Raw genomic sequence first — 19386 nt, 5'->3', positions numbered from 1 at the left:
AATAATTTGGGTTTGTTCCTTCAGTTGTTTCGCTCACTACTGCTAAGGTTCTAGTCTGGCAGGGATGTCATAGAATTATGTCCTTCATTTTAGCAGAGTATTGCTGTCCCATTTTGCCTCGTCAGTGAAACACAGAGAACAGGGCCGGGGGCATTGCAGCTATGATTGATAGGCGTGGCTCCGCCTCCCATCCCCGAGGCCGTGCGCCTGCGCGCTGGATAACACGTGTCGAGGCGGCATGGCGGCAGCTGATGGCGAAGTGGAGAGTGTCGGAGGCTGGTGCTGCGTCTTTTCACCTGGTTCGGCGCAGTGCCTTGCTTCAGTGGCGGGTGATGGCCGTATACGGGTGTGGGACACGCAGGGCGGCGGTCTGAAGCACGAATATGTGCCTTCGTCGCACCTTAGCGCCACTTGCAGTTGCCTGTCATGGGCTGTCCCGCGGCGCCTCCGCCAGGTGAGTGTCGGGCTTCGGCGCGGCCTAGTGGTGGTGGGTGAGGGGTCTGGGTATTCGGCCCGGGATGGAACGGAACGGTCGCCACACCGCCTTTCCCAGGGCAGCCAGTGAAAAAATAGTAGGCCGCGGCCTTCCCCGTCCCGGCCGTACATGTGGCTCTGGCCCAGGGTCTGCAAATCTGTCTCCTCCCCCCGCTTCCTCGTGGTCCCTGGTTGGAGGGGGCTTCCGGATTCGGGCCCTGTTGTACTTTTTTCGTAAAATAAAATGAATTTTTACAGCTCCATCTTTTTTTTTTCCATCGGTGAGAAATTCACCCGAGTTTCTAAACTCCCAATTTCAGTGAGCCACCGCCGTTATAAAGTATGCTCTCGTTGTTAAAGCCGAATTTTCAAAACCGAATTGAAGTTGTGGAAACTGATTTACTGGAGGCGATCGCGCAGCAGGCCTTCAGACTCAAACAGCCCTCAGATTCTTTTCTGCTACTACAAAGTGTTCAATCATCTAAACCTGTTGAATGGAGCTCATGCGTGGCTTATATTTATGTTGAACAGAATGTGAGGGTCTGTCGTGGGATGTTAAGGAAGAGGATGAATTGTAGTTTATTCAAATAGCATGTTGATCATTTAATTCATCTGTTGGCCATCAGAGTTATTTGCTGAGCGACGCGAAGCAGTTAAGTATTAAAAATTTGTTCACGCCATTCATTTGGAGGTGAGAACTTTCTGGATCTTCAGTCAGAGGAATGTGTTCACGTTGGGGTGCATTACTTCTGTTTTCACACTATGTAAAATAAAGTTTCAGTCCAGTGATAGTTAATCTTTCAGAAATACCTGAACTTCACTTCTCATTTCCATTATCTATAACTTTAGTATGTTGAATAGCTTCAAAGAAATGATGAATAAAAGTATGTTTAACCCTGAGCTGGTTCCAGGATGGTCGTCAAAATTTGTAATCCCATTATGATTTGGTGTCATTTAGAATGATCATAGAGCTATCTTAACTATTTGTTATCTGACACTTCATTATCAAAATTTCTTCACAGACTGTTCACCTTTCAAAGTGCATGTGAATGATCTGTTGATTTTTTTTCCTGTAGATCTTTTTCATCATTGCATTCAAAGTCTGTTGCAGCCTTTTCCATATTGTTCTAACTTGCAGTCATTTTCAAATTCAAGTTTGTAATTCAGCCATACACATGTCCACTGTCAAACGACATGTTTCTCTGGATAAAGGTGCATAACTCTCACATAACACACAAAGTAATGTTTCCACAAATAATAAGGTGCAAATATGATACAAGTTGTAAAGTTAACAGTTTAATGCTGTTAATGCTTCATAGGTGTTGAGACCTGAATGGCAGGGAGTTCAGTGGTAATCTTGAAGATTTGCTTAAATTCTAACTCCTGCTTGACCCTGACAACTCCAATCCTACCATTTCTAGTGATGGGTTATTGAACTAAAAGCATTAATTCTGCTTCTGTCTCCACAGGTGGTGACTGATCCTGCTGAATACTTCAGGCAGTTTGTTTTTATTTCAGATTTCCAATAATTGCAGTTGTTTGGTTTTGTATTGGTCACCTTTAGTTAGCTTCCATACTGGGGAGCCTTTATGCATCTCTGTATATTCTACTTTGACATTAGCAAAGCTACATTTGACTGAAATCTTCGTTGTTCTGGTATCTGCTTTCTTTGCATTTCAGTGTTTTGGACAGTTTGTGCCATACTTGTGCCATTTTGGCATAAAGAATTGCAAAACAAAGATTAGATAATTATTTAGCATATTATTACATCAAAAATGTTAGATATGCCTGAAAAATTGTACTGGAGGTGTGAGTATTGAAATTTCCTTTTTTTTTACAACTTTTTCTGGATTTGGTATTCATACGGCATGGAAACAGGCCCTGCAACCAAAAAAATCTATGTTGACCATTGTACTTTCCTAAACAAATCCCACTTAACTGCAACTGGTCCATAACTAATCATGCCAGCAATTCAAGGAGTATCTACGAGCTTCTTAAATACTACGAGATCCATCACTTTAGTGCATTCCAGAATTCAGCCATTTTAGAAAACACTTCCCCTCAGAAACACATACCTAATAAGTTATTACCTTTTGTTTTAGACACCATCACCATGGAAAATAGATCCCTGTGATGTATCTGTCTCCACTCTTAAATTTTTACCTACCTCTATTGGTTGACTTCATTTCCAGGGAAAATGGACCAGCTGCTGTGACCTGTTTTTATAACCTGAAATGCTCTAATCCAGGCAACCATTGTGATATATCTTTTCTGTAGCACCAACACATCCTTGCCTCAGTGAATAAGTCAGAACTGGATGCAATAGTAGTGGTGTAGCTTTTTTTTAAAAAAAGTTGGCGATTGCAACATGACATACCTGCACTATAACTGATGATATTAAGCAACCTAAATGTCAGTTTCATCTCACCCTCCCATTTTCCTGATTAGCTACATTTGGGGATCTATGAAGTTGTACCCATTTCCTATGCCCTACACTTATTTGACCTTACAATGTATCTTTTCGTACAGTTTTCCATTTCATCTGCCTGGTCTCAAATTTGAGTGTTGGAGCTGTTCTGTAATGGTTGAAGTGATGGAAAGGGTTTTTGTAGTCAACAGGTGTGTTATGTGGCACGGGACTCCTGTCTAATCTGTATGGAGACGTTATAAGGTAGTTTCATTTGAGTTTCTGAACCCTAATGTGTTGATAGTTGAGGATTTGGCAAAGGTAGTGCTAATGCATAATGATAGGTAAGCGACTAAAGTCTCTCTTTGGGGATTGTCACTGCCTACCTAGCACTTCGGTAGAAGTAACTTTGGGATACATCTGCCTATGCTAAGTAGTGTCTGCAGGCTGACTTGGACTGCTTTGTCTCCTACAAAACAATTTGAACATTGTACAAATATTCCCTCTTGTGATGGAAGGAACCATTGAAGGCTATTGATGAAGCACCGAAAAATTATTGGTTGTAGAGCAACATCTTAAATCACTCCTAAGGTCTGGGTGATCTTCAGAAAACAACCATATCCATTTGTGTTAGGCATGGCTAACCCCCCAACCCCATATTGTTCATTGGCTTCAATTTTTTTTAAAAACAACTCACTGCTGCTGCACTTTTGAAATGTAGCCTTACGTCAAAGAAAGGCATTGTCAAGTCTCTGTGCTTTCATTTAGGCTGTGATGAGATGATGAGCTATGTGGCTGAAGTGAATTCCAAATTGGGCACTTTTGAGCAAGGCTGTGGAAGTATCCAGCATTTCTGATCACTTCATGGGCATACACATATTACAGAGTGGGATAATATTTGGTAGAAAATGGAAGTTTTGCGAATGAAGGATGTGGGATTGCAGGCTTGGTAGGCAGAAATTAGCAATATGGTTTAATCTGCTAGGCTCAAGCTGGTAATGAAATTGCTGAATAGGGAAGGGAGCTTGTACTTAGGACCAAAGACAGTAGAGGTCCAATATTTTATTGGGAATTGCAGTCAGTTATAGGTCTAGTCAGATGAGCACTCTCACAATTTAGATATTAGAGTAGGAATTCGGAGATTTTCTAAATGTGCTGTTGATTCTGCATTAAAGTAATATATAAATGAATTAATTGTTTCCTCTTGACTGACGAAAAGGCGGTTAGTTGATTATTTTGGGTGGTGGGAAGGTTGGCGGGGTGGAGGAAGTTGGTAACACTTGCTTTGAAAGAGTGACTTCAGATGTTCTCAGCTAGTTTATCAGGGTTGTTCTTGCGTTAGATATTTGCTTTGTGAGGTGAGTTATTAATGGAATTCCTGCGTGATCACAGGAACTTTTCTAGCATAAAAAACTTAGATTTGGGTTGGCTTTGAATACATATATTAGTGCTACTAGAGTAAAATTTATTAGAATTGGGTTTATATCAGAATCAGGTTAATTATCACTGTCATGTGACATGAAATTTGTTAACAGCTGCAGTTCAATGCAATAGATAATCTAGCAGAGAGAAAAAATAATAATAAATAAACAAGTAACTCAATTGTGTATATTGAATAGATTTTAAAAAGTATGAAAACAAATGCTGTATATTAAAAAGTGAGGTGGTGTTCATTTAGGAATCGGATGGCAGAGGGGAAAGAGCTGTTCCTGAATCGCTGAGTGTATGCCTTCAGGCTGCTGTACCTCCTACCTTAATGGTCACCAACCTTTTTAAGCCCAAGATCCCCTACCTCAGCCTTAGTGAAAGGCAAGATTGACCTACTAAATCAGTTAGTCACACGTATGCACACCAGGCAGAAAAGTAGAAATAATGTATGTACACCAGGGGTCACCATCCTTTTTTGCACGCCGGACCAGTTTCATATTTACAATATTCTTGCTGACTGGCTGATTGGGGTGGGGGGGGGGGGGGGGCGCGACCGGAATACAGCGATACTCGAAGCAGGTTCCTTATGTCCAGTCTATTCCACAATTTAGTTTACGTGGCTCTCAGCACATAGCTTCTGTCCTGCTTGCTCACGTTTTTTCCGCTGAAAAAACTCAGTGGGTTTGTCTTTAAGTGCAGGGTGCTTGGACTCTACCGAAACAGTTCTGAGGGCTTCATTGCCTCATTAGACAGCCTCCGGGCCTGAACTCCAGTCTCCGCCTGCCCGCCGCCAGGCACCCTAGCCAGGTGCGGCTGGTCGTGGGTGGGATGAGAGGATAAAGTAAGGGCTGGAGGCCCACCGGCCGGGGCAGCAGTGGTCACAGTCTGGAGAGAGCGACTGACCGAGCGAGGAGTGCGTTAGGACGCGCGCCCGCCCCCGCCCCCCCCCCCCCCCCCCCCCGGGTAGGATCTATCGGCCGACAGAAGTTTGGATCGAGGGATGACTTTCAATAGATCGCACCGAGGTAGCTGCTCTGCTACTTAACGAAACCCTGAGCCTGAATTAGGTCGTCTGACAATATTTTAGCACTAGGTTCCACATGAACATTCGGTGTGGTAAACAGGTTTCGAGGTGGCGTCCATCTGTCTGCGCCCTAGGCCAGTAGCATCGGGACTTCTCGCCGGTTACCCAAGGCCGACCTGGTGTGAGGGTATCACTGTGTTTGGGCGACTGATGACTTCGCATGCGTTCAAGTTCAACAGTGGGTGTAACGGAATGAGGAAAGGTGCAGCTGACCCATATTGTTTCATATTGCCAAATCATATCGTTTCCTCGAGGCCTGGTGGTTGGGGACCACTGAAGCACACTGTAGTGTGTGGCGGGGGAGCTACACACATGCGCACTGGGCAGAAAGAACGAAACTAAAACCCTGCAACCCAGAAACAATCTTTCAACAGTATTTGTGTATTTATTTTTCTTTTTTTTCGGGATCTACTGGGAAAGTCTCAAAGATTGACCAGTCGATCGCGATCGATGGGTTGGCAACCACTATCCTACATGATGGTAACAGTGGGATAAGGGCATGCCCTGGGTGCAGGAGGTCCTTAATAATGGACGCTGCCTTTTGGAGACTCTGCTCCCTGAAGATGTCCTGGGTACTTTGTAGGCTAGTAGCCAAGATGGAGCTGACTAAATCTACAACCTTCTGCAGCTTTTTTTGGTCCTGTGCAGTAACTCCTCCATACCAGACAGTGATGCAGCCTGTCAGACTGCTCTCCACAGTGCAACTATAGAAGTTTTTGAGTGTATTTGTTGACATGCCAAATCTCTTCAAACTCCTAATGAAGTATAGCCTTCTGTATAACTACATCGATATGTAAGGACCAGGTTGGATCCTCAGAGATCTTGACACCTAGCAACTTGAAGCTGCTCACTCTCTCCACTTCTGATCCCTCTGAGGATTGGTATGTGTTCCTTTGTCCTACCCTTCCAGAAGTCCACAATCAGCTCTTTCATTTTACTGACGTTGAGTGCCAGGTTGTTGCTACGGCACCAGTCCACAAGTTGGCATATCTCACTCTTGTACGCCCCCTTGTCACCACTTGAGATTCTACCAACAATGGTTATATTGTCAGCAAACTTACAGATGGTATTTGAGCTATGCCTAGCCTCATGGTCATGTGTATATTGAGTAGAGCAGTGGGGTAAGCACACACCCCTGAGGTGCGCCAGTGTTGTTCGTAAGCGAGGAAGATATTTTATCACCAATTCACATAGATTGTGGTCTTCTGGTTAGGAAGTCGAGGATCCAATTGCAGAGGGAGGTACAGAGGCTCAGGCTCTGCAACTTCTCAATCAGGATTGTGGGGATGATCGTATTAAATGCTGAGCTATAGTTGAACAGCATCCTGACGTAGGTGTTTGTGTTGTCCAGGTGGTTTAAAGCACTGGAGAGCTATTGAGATTGCTTCTGCCATTGACCTATTGTGGCGATAGGCAAATTGCAGTGGGTCCAGGTCCTTGCTGAGGCAGGAGTTCAGTCTAGTCATGACCAACTTCTCAAAGCATTTCATCACTGTCGATGTGAGTGCTACTGGGCAATAGTCATTAAGGCAGCCCACATTATTATTCTTAGGTACTGGCATAATTGTTGCCTTTTTGAAGCAAGTGGGAACTTGTGCCCGTAGCAGTGAGAGGTTGAAAATGTGAATACTCCCACTAGTTGTTTGGCACAGGTTTTCAGAGCCTTACCAGGTACTCCCATTGGGACCTTCCGCCTTGTGAGGGTTCACAGACAAATACCACCAAGTTTGTTGATCGACAGTAGTACAGTGAGTGCAGTGCATTGGGGCGCCATGGTAATGTAGCAGTTAGTGCAATGATTTTACAGTTCAGGGCATCCAGCACTGTCTGTAAGGAGTTTGTACGTTCTCATGAGTGGGTTTCCGCTGGGTGCTCTGATTTCTTCCCACATTCCAAAGACATACCTATTAGTAGCTTAATCGGTCATTGAAAATTCTTAAACAGGTGAGTTAGTTGCTGGATAGTGCTGCTTGATGGTCTGGAAGAGCTTTCTCTGCACTGTATCTTTTAATAAAATAAATGATACTATAAATTAAAATAAGAAATAAAACATTAAGTAACGCAGAAAGAGTAAACATCATAAGGTAGTGTTCATGGGTTGGTTCACTGTCCATTCAGAAATCTGAAAGCGGACGGGGAGAAGCTGTTTCTAAAGTGTTGAGTGAGTCTCTTTAGGCTCCTATACCACCACCTCTGGGAGTAATAAGAAGAGATTATGTCCTGGGTGATGGAGTCAATCATGATGGATGCAGCCTTTTTGAGTTATTACCTGTGGAAGATGTCTCTGGTGCTGGGAAGGCTGGTGTCCATGAATTTGCAGCTTTTTCTGATCCTGTGCATTGGCCCCATCATCCCAGGCAGTGATGCAACTAGTTAGAAATCTTCATGGTTCATCTATCGCTGAGTAGCAAAGTTTGCTGAATGTGGATATTTATAGCTGCCTGGGCTACAAACTCCACATTTAATTTCTCAAGTCAATCCCTTTTCTCCTTTAAAATGGCCTTTGAAACTTTGGGCCAAGGGGTGTAGTATCACTTTGTGGTCTTGAAGTCATCATCAATTTCTGCAAAGATTAGATATTTAATTGCAATATTGTCAAATCCAATTTATAGCATTACTTCACTCTTTAGATATTAATATTATTTTTTCACAATTTCCCTTAGAGGAAGTCACCCAGTTTCTTTTGGACCTTTCGCTTCATTGAATAACCCATTAGCCTTCTGCACCTGTGGACTCTAGGAAGGTGTATTTCTCATGTATTGTTGAAGTATAGTGACATTTTTTTACATTTTTCTTGACTTTATAAACTACCAGCTAGCTCAATATTAACATCGGGCAGTAGTCATGATGCTGAATCAACTGCAGGATTTTCTTTGATTTTGTTAATTCTTTGTGATCCTTTCACGGTTGGGCATGAATGTCACTGTGGCTGAAGGGTTATTCAAAATGTACTTATCTATTAAGATTGCACATTGGAACTGCCATTTTACAGTGAACTTGTGTTGATAGCTTTACATGGTGTTTTTTAAAAATTCTGCATATTCACTTTCTGGGTTCAAGGATTTCGATTTTTGTTGGTACATTCATGAATACTGTATTTTTCCTCATTCCATGGGAATTGTCATTTCTTAAGTCTTATCAATTAGATTCATTCAAAATAAATTTGAGTTAACAAGCACAAAAATATCTGCAAATACTGGAAATCAAAGCAACACAAAATGCTGGAGGAGCTCAGAAGATCAGGAAGAGTAAACAATGGATGTTTTGGGCTGAGACCCTTCATCAAGACTCAAGTTAAATTTTCTTTTGATGCTTATCTTGTAGTTTTTAATAATATGACAGGAAGTACATCTTGAAATAATGACAGCTTGTTTTGTTAAAGAATGATTTCTAGCATTTACCTTGTGATTCCTGTTTACTTCCTACTCTGCATATCCCTTCTCCCACCCCTATCACTGTCTCCAAATGGTTACATTTTTTTCTCAATCAAACATCGGGGATTTATAACCTTTTAATTATTTTATGTTTTATAAAAGCATTGACTTTCCAAAATTGAATTTAAAATCTTCTTTGTAGCATTTGAATTGATCTGTTCTTTTAGTTAAAAATAAATATCTTGGCTGATCTTCAATATTTCTGCTAATTTCCTGCACTATCCCAAAATTCCTGGTTACCATATCGATAAATCTAATGAACCCTACTTGGCGACCAGGCCTCCAAACCCTTATCTCAGTGGACTTATTCTGAGATAGTGTGCGTTGATTTTAGACTTCTCTGCCAGGGAATTGTCTTCTGTTTATTTGGCCTGCCAAGCCATGTAAGAATTTTGAAAATTTCAGTGAGATCTCTTTTCAGTCTTCTAAACTTTAGAAAATGTAGGTCTGGTCTACACAGTTTATACTTGTTATCCCTCGAATTAGTGAACCTCTGTTGCCTCTTTGGCAAGTGTATCCATGGGTAAGAAGATCAAGCTGTTCACTCTATCCCAGGTGTGAGTTCACCAAGTGCTGTGTAATTTTGACTTTTTCCTCGTGGATTGACTTGGGTGTATCTGTTTGTTTGGTTAATCGAGGTGCTGTCTCCCTATTTGTAGCCAAAGGACCACAAATTAAGGGAATGTTATAAACTTCTGTTTGCTATTAATCAACGTAGGCCTATCAATCAAAAATACATGTTACTGACCTTGACCCAGACTCTAGGTAATGCAGTATAATATTTCTATTAACTAATGATTTTTTCCAATGATGTTAATGACATAATTGAGTGAAATGGGATTTTTTCTCCTCTTTCCAGGAGGTTCCTCAGAAGAAAAAAAGGAGATCAGAAAAAGTGGAAGCCAACAATGAAGTGGATCTATTGGCTATTGGCACAGCAGTCGGAAGCATCTTGTTATACAGTTTAGTTAGAGGAGAACTACAGAGGAAGTTGGTAAGATTGCTTTTAATGTTGCATTTATGAAAGTTTATTTAATTTTATAGAAAACTATGAATATCCTACAAAAAAGGCTAGAAATGAAGGATATGGATATGCATTCAGCACCGTTGATGGCATCTTTACGTTTTATACTGCAGTTCAAGGTAGTTGTGAAAGTGCATGATCTCTTGCCCCCTGAAAGTGTTTCTAATGTTTTCAAAGGCCTGAATACATGTGCATAAAAGATTTGGCAACATTACAAGGAGAGTTTGCATCAACTGGGATTTCATTCCCTGGAATGCAGGAGATTGAGGGGAGTGCTGTCAGAGTATAAGTGAATTCACGTAGTCTTTTTCCCAAGGAGGGATTGCTAAACTCTAGAGGGTGTATATTTAAAATCTAAGGTTAGAATTTTAGAAAAGGTACATCGGGCAACAGCCTCACACTATGAATGATGCATATTTGGAATGAGCTGCCAGAGATAGTGGTTGAGGTTTAAAAGCCATCTCTGGACAAGTTCATATAGGTTTCAATCAATATGGGTTAAACTCAGCAGGTGGATGTAGCTTGCTTACAGCACAGTTGGCATGCTAGGTTGTAGAGTTTGTTCGCGTGCTGTATCATTATGAAATCATGTGCTGCTGTACAAATGTGCTCACATTTTCTTTCAATGCAGTTTTTCATCCTTGTCCAGGAGTCTAATCTGAGTTTGAAAAATAAAAATTTGGTGTTCTGCAGATAATGTCAAAAATGCATTGTATTGGTGCCAGGGGCAATCTTTTAATATTTCTTCTACCCAGCCAAATGATTTGGAAATATTGTAGGAAATGTTACTTTTATTTAGGAGATTCCAGCAGTTGATAGCACTTTAGGGCACTTGGCCTCTCTTGTCCAGTTTGAAGTAAAAGATATTTTTGGGTTACTCTTACCACTTGCCTGCTGTCTTATAAGATATAATTTAGATACGCTTTAGTTGTGATGTGGTCTTCCTCTCTTACCCTTTCCAGATTTTATAGTAATGTTATCTGTTTTATCTACGCTTTTCTACTGCTGAAACGAGGGGCACGATTTATAACATCTTTTGCCAATGAAAATGGATTACTCTTGACATCAATTGAATCTCCCTTTGTTCTCACTACTTAATAAACCCAAACTACTTAATCTCGTAATTATAATCCTTCATCTTTCTATATTATTGACTCGGAGATGTACAGTACACTGGATCACCACTGACCTTTGACCTCCCATTTACACCAAACTACAAAACTTTTTTTATTGTCCCCATATTTTCATTAACTTCCCAGATTCTACCATTCGCCTACGTGCTAGGGGAAATTTAGTAACCAATTAACCTACCAGCCTGCATGTCTTATTCATGTAGGAGGAAACCATATCACAGGAGAAAATGCATGCTGTCAGCGAATGTGGAAATTCCACATTCAGCACCTAAGGTCAGATTTAAATTCTGGTGTCTGGTGCTGCAAGACAATGTCTACCAGCTTCACTTATGACCAGGAACACACACAAAATGCTGTGTTCCACCAGCATTTTGTGTGTGTCATTTGAATTTTCAGCATCTGCAGATTTCCTCGTGTTCACTTGTGACCAAACTGGTGTTGCATACGTTCCATGTGAACTTAAGTACCCTATCTACCCGCACTTCCATCTAGAACCTGTGGATTTGCGCTCTAAGGTCAAGCTTTACTTTGTATAGTATGCTATTTATTGTGTATTCCCTGCTTTGTCCTGCCTTCACAAACGCAAAAACTGCTTTTCTCTAGACTTAATTTCTTTGCCCATCTAACTAGTCTGTTATTTTCTTGCAATTCTTTTGAACTCTCCACCCTGCTATATGATCTTTCTTTGTTTACTCCTTTGACTTTGGCACATTTGTTTGGCCCCGTCTTGGAATCTCTTTTACTCAACCCCTTCTCATTCTTCTTTTAAATTTGTGCCTCTTCTGAAACCCCTGCCGAGGTAGCATAGAGCAAACCAACTTGAGTTGTTTTTGCTGTTATTAAAAATATTAATCAATACTGCCTTGTAATTATTGAGAACCACTGTCTTGTTAACCAGAGTTTTAGTCTTCTCAGCTAACTATTTGTACTGAATTGGAGAAAGGAATGGAATACAAAATCATTCACCCCGTTATAATCTGTTAAGGCAAGGTCAAGAGTTGTTCCTTTCCCCTTTCTTTCCCTTGTAACATTTGCTTTTTCTAGATGTTTTTCCCACTGAAAGACTTGAATTTTTTTTTATTGTGCTTTTAAACATTAAGAAACCCAACCACTCTGTTTAACCATTTTTTACATCTCTGCTTGCAACTGCAAATATTGATGTATACAACAAACAAATCTGTCTGTCCCTTCTTACCTATTAGATTTGTGCTTTTTATTTTAGATTCTTTGTTCTTCCTACCATGATGAACCACTTGGTAGTTTTGTATGTTATTGTCTACCATTTCTACCAGCCCATCTGTCTTGCACTGATTGCTTGCAAGTTATACCACTTTGAAGTTATCTGTGTTGAATTCTCCAACTCATTGGAGGGACATTCATGAAACTCATATTTGAACTAAAACCATAGTCTACTTTTTTGCTTTCAGAGTGATGGACACAACAGCAAAGTAAATTGTATACGATGGCATCAAGAAAATGATTGTCTCTACAGCTGCTCAGATGACAAGCATATAGTGGAATGGAGTGTGCCAACAGGAAAAGTGAAATGGTCAGTGCAGTGTTGCTTGTCTTCCCTCTTCTTTCCATACACTTTTTCCCCCTCTTTTCCATCACGTGTCTATTGAGGTCAATAGGTCCTAGGATGGTACAGTAATCAGTCACTGCAGGTAGTGTCATCTATTGGTTACCCTGTACTTTAGCATTCTCACAAAGCAGGGATTTTGCTGCCACCATGGTTGAGAGATAGTTGGAGGATTGTTGTGCAACGCCAGAATGCTCAGACTACTGAGCACCCTTTGCTAATGTAGTGCCGTGCTTGTGAAGTTGAACTACAAGCTCTAATTGCTTTGACAAATTCAAACTACCTGGAATCTATCACTGAAAATGTACCTCTTCCTGTATTTTTAGCTTTCGCTATTCTGCAGTGAAATACACTAATAATACAAGCATTATAATGAAGAAGTGTAGACTTCTGTAACATGGCATTGTATTAGTTTAAAATCTGATGTAATAGCATACCAGAATGAAGAATTTCATGTATTTGACTTAAGTAGTAAGAGGGGAATAGTTGCTCTTTCTGCTGAAGACAAAGGGATAGAAATTTCTTCCATCGCTTTTGCTAAATATGGGTAAACTATGGTTGCCTGTTCTGATTTCTTTTTCCATTGACTAACATGGAACTACACATAAGAAATGGGATAAAATACATGTGTACTAAAATTAATCTGTATTTCATTCTCCAGACTGGTTTCTACCACACAGACTTATTGGTCTGTTGTTCAAGAATGCGATCTGATTTTTGATGTTGAATTGGTTGCTGGACAGTAACCCAGAATTTCATTTTCCTGTCCCTTCATTGTACTCTAAGCTACTTCTGATATTGGGGTGTTGGAGTTATAGATGGGTACAACAAGAAGACAAGCCCATTGCTCCAATGAGATCACATGAATAATAAAATCCTCTATTTTAACTAATCCATCATTAACTCCATTGTATACTCGCCACATTACTACCTTCTTCAAGATTCAACCACTCACCTAACAGTAGGGGTTCCCAACCTGGGGTCCAAGGATCCCTTGCTAAATGGTATTGGTCCATAGCATTTAAAAAAAGGTTGGGAACCCTGCATTACAGGTAGTTGTACCTCTAGTGGGAAGTGGTCAGTTTACCTGGATATGGGTGGAAACTGGAGCACAGGAATCTCACTTGATCACAGATAATGTGCAAACTCCACTTAACTGCACTGGAGGCCATCTGTGCTGTTTCAAGAATTGATTCAGGAAGCACTTTGACTCAGTTTCATTTATCCACACACTACAAGCATATCAAGGCCAAATTGATGCCATCTAGTCGTAACCTTCATATTCTTGTTTTGGTTGAAGTGGTAGAAATAAATGTGATAGAGTTTTGAACTAGATGGATTTGAATATTGTGGTAGGTAGAAACGTTAGTAGTCTGGGTGTATGAAGCATTCTCACTATTGTGATGCAGCATGTGATCTGTGCTCGACAATGATGGGCTGGATGCAGATTGCCTACCACCCCATTAGCCTCCATGTCCGGCACATTTCCATAACTTCTGCCATCTTCAGTGGCATCCTACCATTAAGCACATTTTCTCTCTCCTCTCCCCCCACCCCAAAAACTCTCAGACACCACCACCGCACTCTCCGTTTTCCACAGGTGTTACTCTCAATGTAACTCCCTTGTCCACTCATCCCTCCTCATCTGCTTTCCCTCTTGTCCCACTTGCAGGGCTAAGTGTTACTTCTGCTTCTGTACCACCTTCCTCAGTTCTTCCAGATGAGGTGACATGTTACCTGCAAGATTGTCAGGGTCACCTACTGTATCCATTGCTCCTGGTGTAGTCTTCTCTACATTGGTGAGACTGGAAGTGAATTTGGGGGATCAGTTCATTGAGCGCCTTTGCTCCATCCACCACAAAAGGCAGGATTTCCTGGTGGCCACCATTTCAATTTGATTTTCCATTCTGTCACAATGATGCCACACGGGTGGGAGAAGCAACACCACCTATTCCATCTGGACAGCCTGATAGGCATGAACATTAATTTCTCCAATTTCCAGTCATTTCTCTTTCCATCTTTTTCTTTTTCCCCATTCTGGCTTGCCTTTACCCCATCTCACCTGGCTATCATCTCCCTCTTGTGCCCCTCCACTTGTGTTTCTCTTATGATCCACTGAGCTATCATTTCTGCTTCAGCCTTCTACATTTTCCACTTAACACCTCCCAATGTCTTCATCTCTCTCCCCCCCCCAAAAAAAAAACACCTGGTTTCACCTGCCAGAGTGTACTCTTTCCGCACTTCATTTCCAGTCCTGATTAAGGTTAGCAAATGATAACAATTGTTTAGTCCCCTCCATAACTGCTGTGTAACTTGCTGGGTTCCGCCAGCATTTTGTATGTCATATCAGTAGTAGTATCCATAACAACTCTGGATTCCTCTATGAAACAAAACTCCGGTTTACTATTGCCATAAAGGGAGTCTTTCATCTGACCTATGTGATCCAGTGATGCATCAGTGTTGTTTGTTAATTGCCCTCTTAAATGGCATTAAGTTAGCATACCAAATTACCACTTGGTAAGAATTTTAAATACACAATGAATCCTATGTATCTTTGGTTAAAAGTTATAAAATTACAGAATGACAAAAGTGGTTGAACAAGTAAGTTGCATATTTATTTTGTATAGCAAATGCTTAGTTTCAGTAAACTGTTTATTTAGGTAGGAAAGGTATTAAACTTCCAATTTCCCTCTGACTTGTTTGAATTTGAGTAAAATCCTGGCCTTACAGAATTAGATTTTGGGCATGGATCTTTGGCACACAGATCCTTGTTTGCCCTATATTCCATTTTTGAAGACTTGCCAAAATATATTTTTTTGAAAATGGAGCATTCCACGGGCTGTTAAATCCTTAGCCATTTATTGGAAATCAAAGAGCAGATATGAATGAGCACAGAAGATTATAAACTAAGGCTAATGCTATTTCAAGCACTTGTCTTTTGTTGTTGTATTCCTATGTATTACTTTAATTCTCAATGCAGACAAGATACAATTTCCCTTGCTTTGTTGCAGCTCTTGCCTTGAAAAATATCTTTCAGATGCAAAATGAATAACTTGTCAACTATATTAAATATATTTGGGTTTTTTTTCTTGGTAATTTTTATCTGTTACATCCAACTTGGGATATAAACTAAGAGGTAAAACAGAGTGTTCCAATATTCAGGTGATGATAAATAGATTAAAACTGACATCCCAGTAACATTCCTGGGTAAACATTAAACAGAATTAGGCCCTGCCACAAAGTGTAAGTGGAGAAACTTATTTCCACAGCACTGAATTCAAGGCTTAAAACTGAAGCAAAATGTGGCTGTGGCTATTGGAATTGTGTGGTGCTCATTTTTATAAAGTCATGGGGCAAAAATAAATGCTGACTACTGTTTGAATCTTTTGATGCTATTTGGAGAAGCTTTAGGTGTGGGGTTCTTCAGAAATAACTATTTGAATCTATACTGAGGAATTAGAATGAAGCCCCATTTTGTTTTTTGATACTGCAACTGAATTCTGTTTAAAATCAGATGTTTTGTTACAGGCCAGCTAAGATTTTGGCTCTTTAATTAGCCATTAGTTGCTGACTTTTCTCTGGTTGTTCAGTACTGTGTGAGGTCAATTGTTCAATCTGACTGTGTGGCTAGGCACAGCTCAAACCCATTTATAAGTTTGCCGATGACACCACTATTGTTGGCAGAATTTCAGATGGTGACGAGGAGGCATACAGCAGTGAGATAGATCAGCTTGTTGAGTGGTGTCTCTACATCAACCTTGCACTCAACGTCAGTAAGACCAAGGAATTGATTGTGGATTTCAGGAAGGGGAAGTCGAGTGAACACACAGCAGTCCTCATCGAGGGATCAGCAGTGGAAAGGGTGAGCAGTTTCAAGTTCCTGGGTGTCAACATATCTGAAGATATATCCTGGGCTCTTCATATTGATGCAATTACAAAGAAGGCACAACAGCAGCTATATTTCATTGGGAGTTTGAGGAGACTTGGTATGACACCAAAGACTCTTGCAAATTTCTACAGATGTACTGTGGAGAGCATTCTAAGTGGTTGCATCACTGTCTAGAATGGAGGGGCCACTGCACAGGATTGAAAAAAACTGTAGAAAATTGTAAACTTAGCCAACTCCATGGGCATTACCTTCCACAGCATCAAGGACATCTTTAAAAGGCAAAGCCTCAAAAAAGCAGCATCAGTCATTAAGGATCCCCGTTAACCAGGACATGTCCTCTTCTAATTGCTATCATCAAGGAGGCGATACAGGAGCCTGAAGACACACTCAACCTTTCAGGAACAACACTGACCCCTCCACTATCAGGTTTCAGCACGGACAATGAAGTCATGTACTATACACTTTTAATTTCTTCCTCTTTCTTTTATCACTAATTTAATTTTTTATATAGTATATGTGTAATTCCGTTTTTGTTATGTATTACAACTTAACGGTACCACAAACAACAAATTTTGATATATGCCAGTTGTTGTAAAACCAAAACAATTGCAGCAGCTTGCAGCTCTACAGGTTTGTTGTACTTACATGATGTTCCCCCAGCTCCAAAAGTCAAATCCTTTATTAGCAATTTGCAAACATCCAACCTGAAGCGATGAAACTTAAGAGTACCCAAGTATAAGCTAAGCGCAGTTGAGCGGCCAGCAGAAGATACGACCTCCACAGCTGCTGCAAACTGCCTAGAACAAAGCACGAAGACATAACTTAGTCCCTTTGCTTTTACCACTCATGACTAGGTTGCAATAATAATCATAATAAATGCGCAACACAGAATACAATACAGATAAAGAACAGATACATGGCTCCTACATTCTAGGCCCCCTAATTATTGTGCTAGAATAATTACAACCACAGGAGACATGAAATCACAACATTTATACAAATATCTTCTTTTGGTAAGTGGTCTATCCTGAATTGTGATCTCCTGACAAACTAGCTTGTTCTTCTTGACTGCATTCAGGAAAATCTGCCTTGAATTGCTGCCGCCAAAGCTATCCAAGTGCAAAACTGGAGTTCCATTAACTGTGTAGTAGTTAATCAGCTGAGTATAGTCTCCTTTCAATGGTCCTCTCTTCAAAGCTGTTTTTGCTTGTTCTTCCTGGTTTCTGCAAATGTGTGTTCATCCCTCAACACCTGTTGTCTTGTGTATAACTCAGCTAAATCAACCTCCTTTCTAATGCGTGCAGATGAGGTGTCCAGACGCATATGTCGCGCCGCTAGCAATAGATCGTGTTGCATGCATGATAAGGCACATTGTCTTCAGCTTTGTATGTCGTCACAACCTGTCCTGTGGCTTTATAAATTTCATTTCCTCCGGCAGTCTGTCCTTCAATATTGCATGTTTGTTTAATTTTTCTTGGTCACTGCTTCCAGCTTGACTCGTGTTGTTTTCCAAGTTCACAAACCAGACAAAACAATGGCAAATTCAATACAGCATTTCAACAGGACCAAGTGGCTGAACTCTCAAACAAATACCAAGATACAGCTTACACTCCCTAAGTAGACAGGCAGTGCTGACCATTCAAAACTGTTTCAAACCCAAATTCACAGCATGAACCATGTTCATTTGGTATAACTGTCAAACTTTTCGCTGACAGAATGTAGCGGCAAACTAAAACAAATGCCGCTGCCAGCGACCCTACGGATTTGTTACACTTATATCGTGTGCCCCCAGCTCCAGTGATTGCTCCAAACGTTAAATCCTATATTCGACCCATTATCAACAATGAGCAAATATACAACCTGGAAGCGATTAAACCTAAGCATACCCAAGTGTAAGCTAAGCGTTATTGGGTAATCAGCAGTAGATACGATGTCCACTGGTCCCCAGCTGCTACAAACTGCATAGAACAAAGCATGAAGACGTAACTTACTCCCTTTGTTCTTATCACATCCCCCCCACCTATGTGACTAGTTACCGTAGTAAACACAATACAGGATGCAATGCAGATAGAAAACAGGTGGATGGCTCCTACACCTGTGATATCATTGATTCTGATTCTGCCTCCACTCAAGCTTTAATATCTAATCGACATTATGACAGATGTTGGGGAGAGGGGTGAACAGCTCCCAGCAGTAAACCAAATGAATGGATATGCAGTAAACCAGGCCACAGCAACAGGCAAGAGTTCTCTCCTTCTAATCCACTAGCTGTGGGGTAGAGGGGGTAATGCTGGAGTAGAAACTTTTACAATATTGGATGTGTATTGCAGAAGTAGTTGGGAGTAAAATGCTCCACCAACTGAACGTGTGCGTATTTTGTGCCACTGATGTTGGAATTAAAATTGGAGGACTAGATTTGATAAATCTGTTACTGCAGGACCATGCTAGTTTATATTTTCCCTTTCTGAAGTCGGATCTAAAATATTCCTGCGAATTTTGCTATTATTTTGGCATGTTTTGAGTCTCTTTACATGGGGATAGTCTATACATACTTAAAAAGAGTTCTTGCGATTGAATAATATATTTGACCGTTCGTTAAGCTTCGCTGGGATGATTACCTCATGACAATTTTCATATTAGCATAAAAGAGAAAATTTGTTTTTCATATACCACGTGGCTTTCTCTATTGTGTTATCAATGGGATTTAGTTTTGATATATTTTGGAGCTGGACAATGGGCCATAGTTGCTGGAAGGCAATATTCTCCTTCTGAGATTGTCTTGAATGTGCCCAACACTAGCTTGCCATATAGTACTTGGTAAGTCCTTGTGTGTACACTTCACATTGTCAATCCTTAATTGGATTTTGTTTTTTAGTAAGTAGGCACTAGCTTGGTATTCAACTTGATGCAGCATTTGTCCTTGAAGTTATG

General features: G+C 40.7%; 1 protein-coding gene across 1 annotated transcript in view; it reads left to right on the top strand.

Moving 5' to 3' along the window:
- Positions 1–217: 217 nt before the first annotated feature.
- Positions 218–19386, top strand: part of wdr43 (WD repeat domain 43) — a 54429-nt gene continuing 35260 nt past the window's right edge. The window contains exons 1-3 of the mRNA XM_073056010.1: positions 218–454; positions 9687–9821; positions 12412–12533. Of these exons, the coding sequence (XP_072912111.1) occupies positions 239–454; positions 9687–9821; positions 12412–12533 (473 nt within the window). The 5' untranslated portion in view covers positions 218–238. The remainder of the gene's footprint in view (positions 455–9686; positions 9822–12411; positions 12534–19386) is intronic.

The sequence above is a fragment of the Hemitrygon akajei genome, chromosome 9, assembly GCF_048418815.1.
Source record: "Hemitrygon akajei chromosome 9, sHemAka1.3, whole genome shotgun sequence".
Classification (NCBI taxonomy): Eukaryota; Metazoa; Chordata; class Chondrichthyes; order Myliobatiformes; family Dasyatidae; genus Hemitrygon; species Hemitrygon akajei.
The sequence above is the reverse complement of the archived record's forward strand: the minus strand, read 5'-3'. Positions and strand labels throughout refer to the sequence as shown.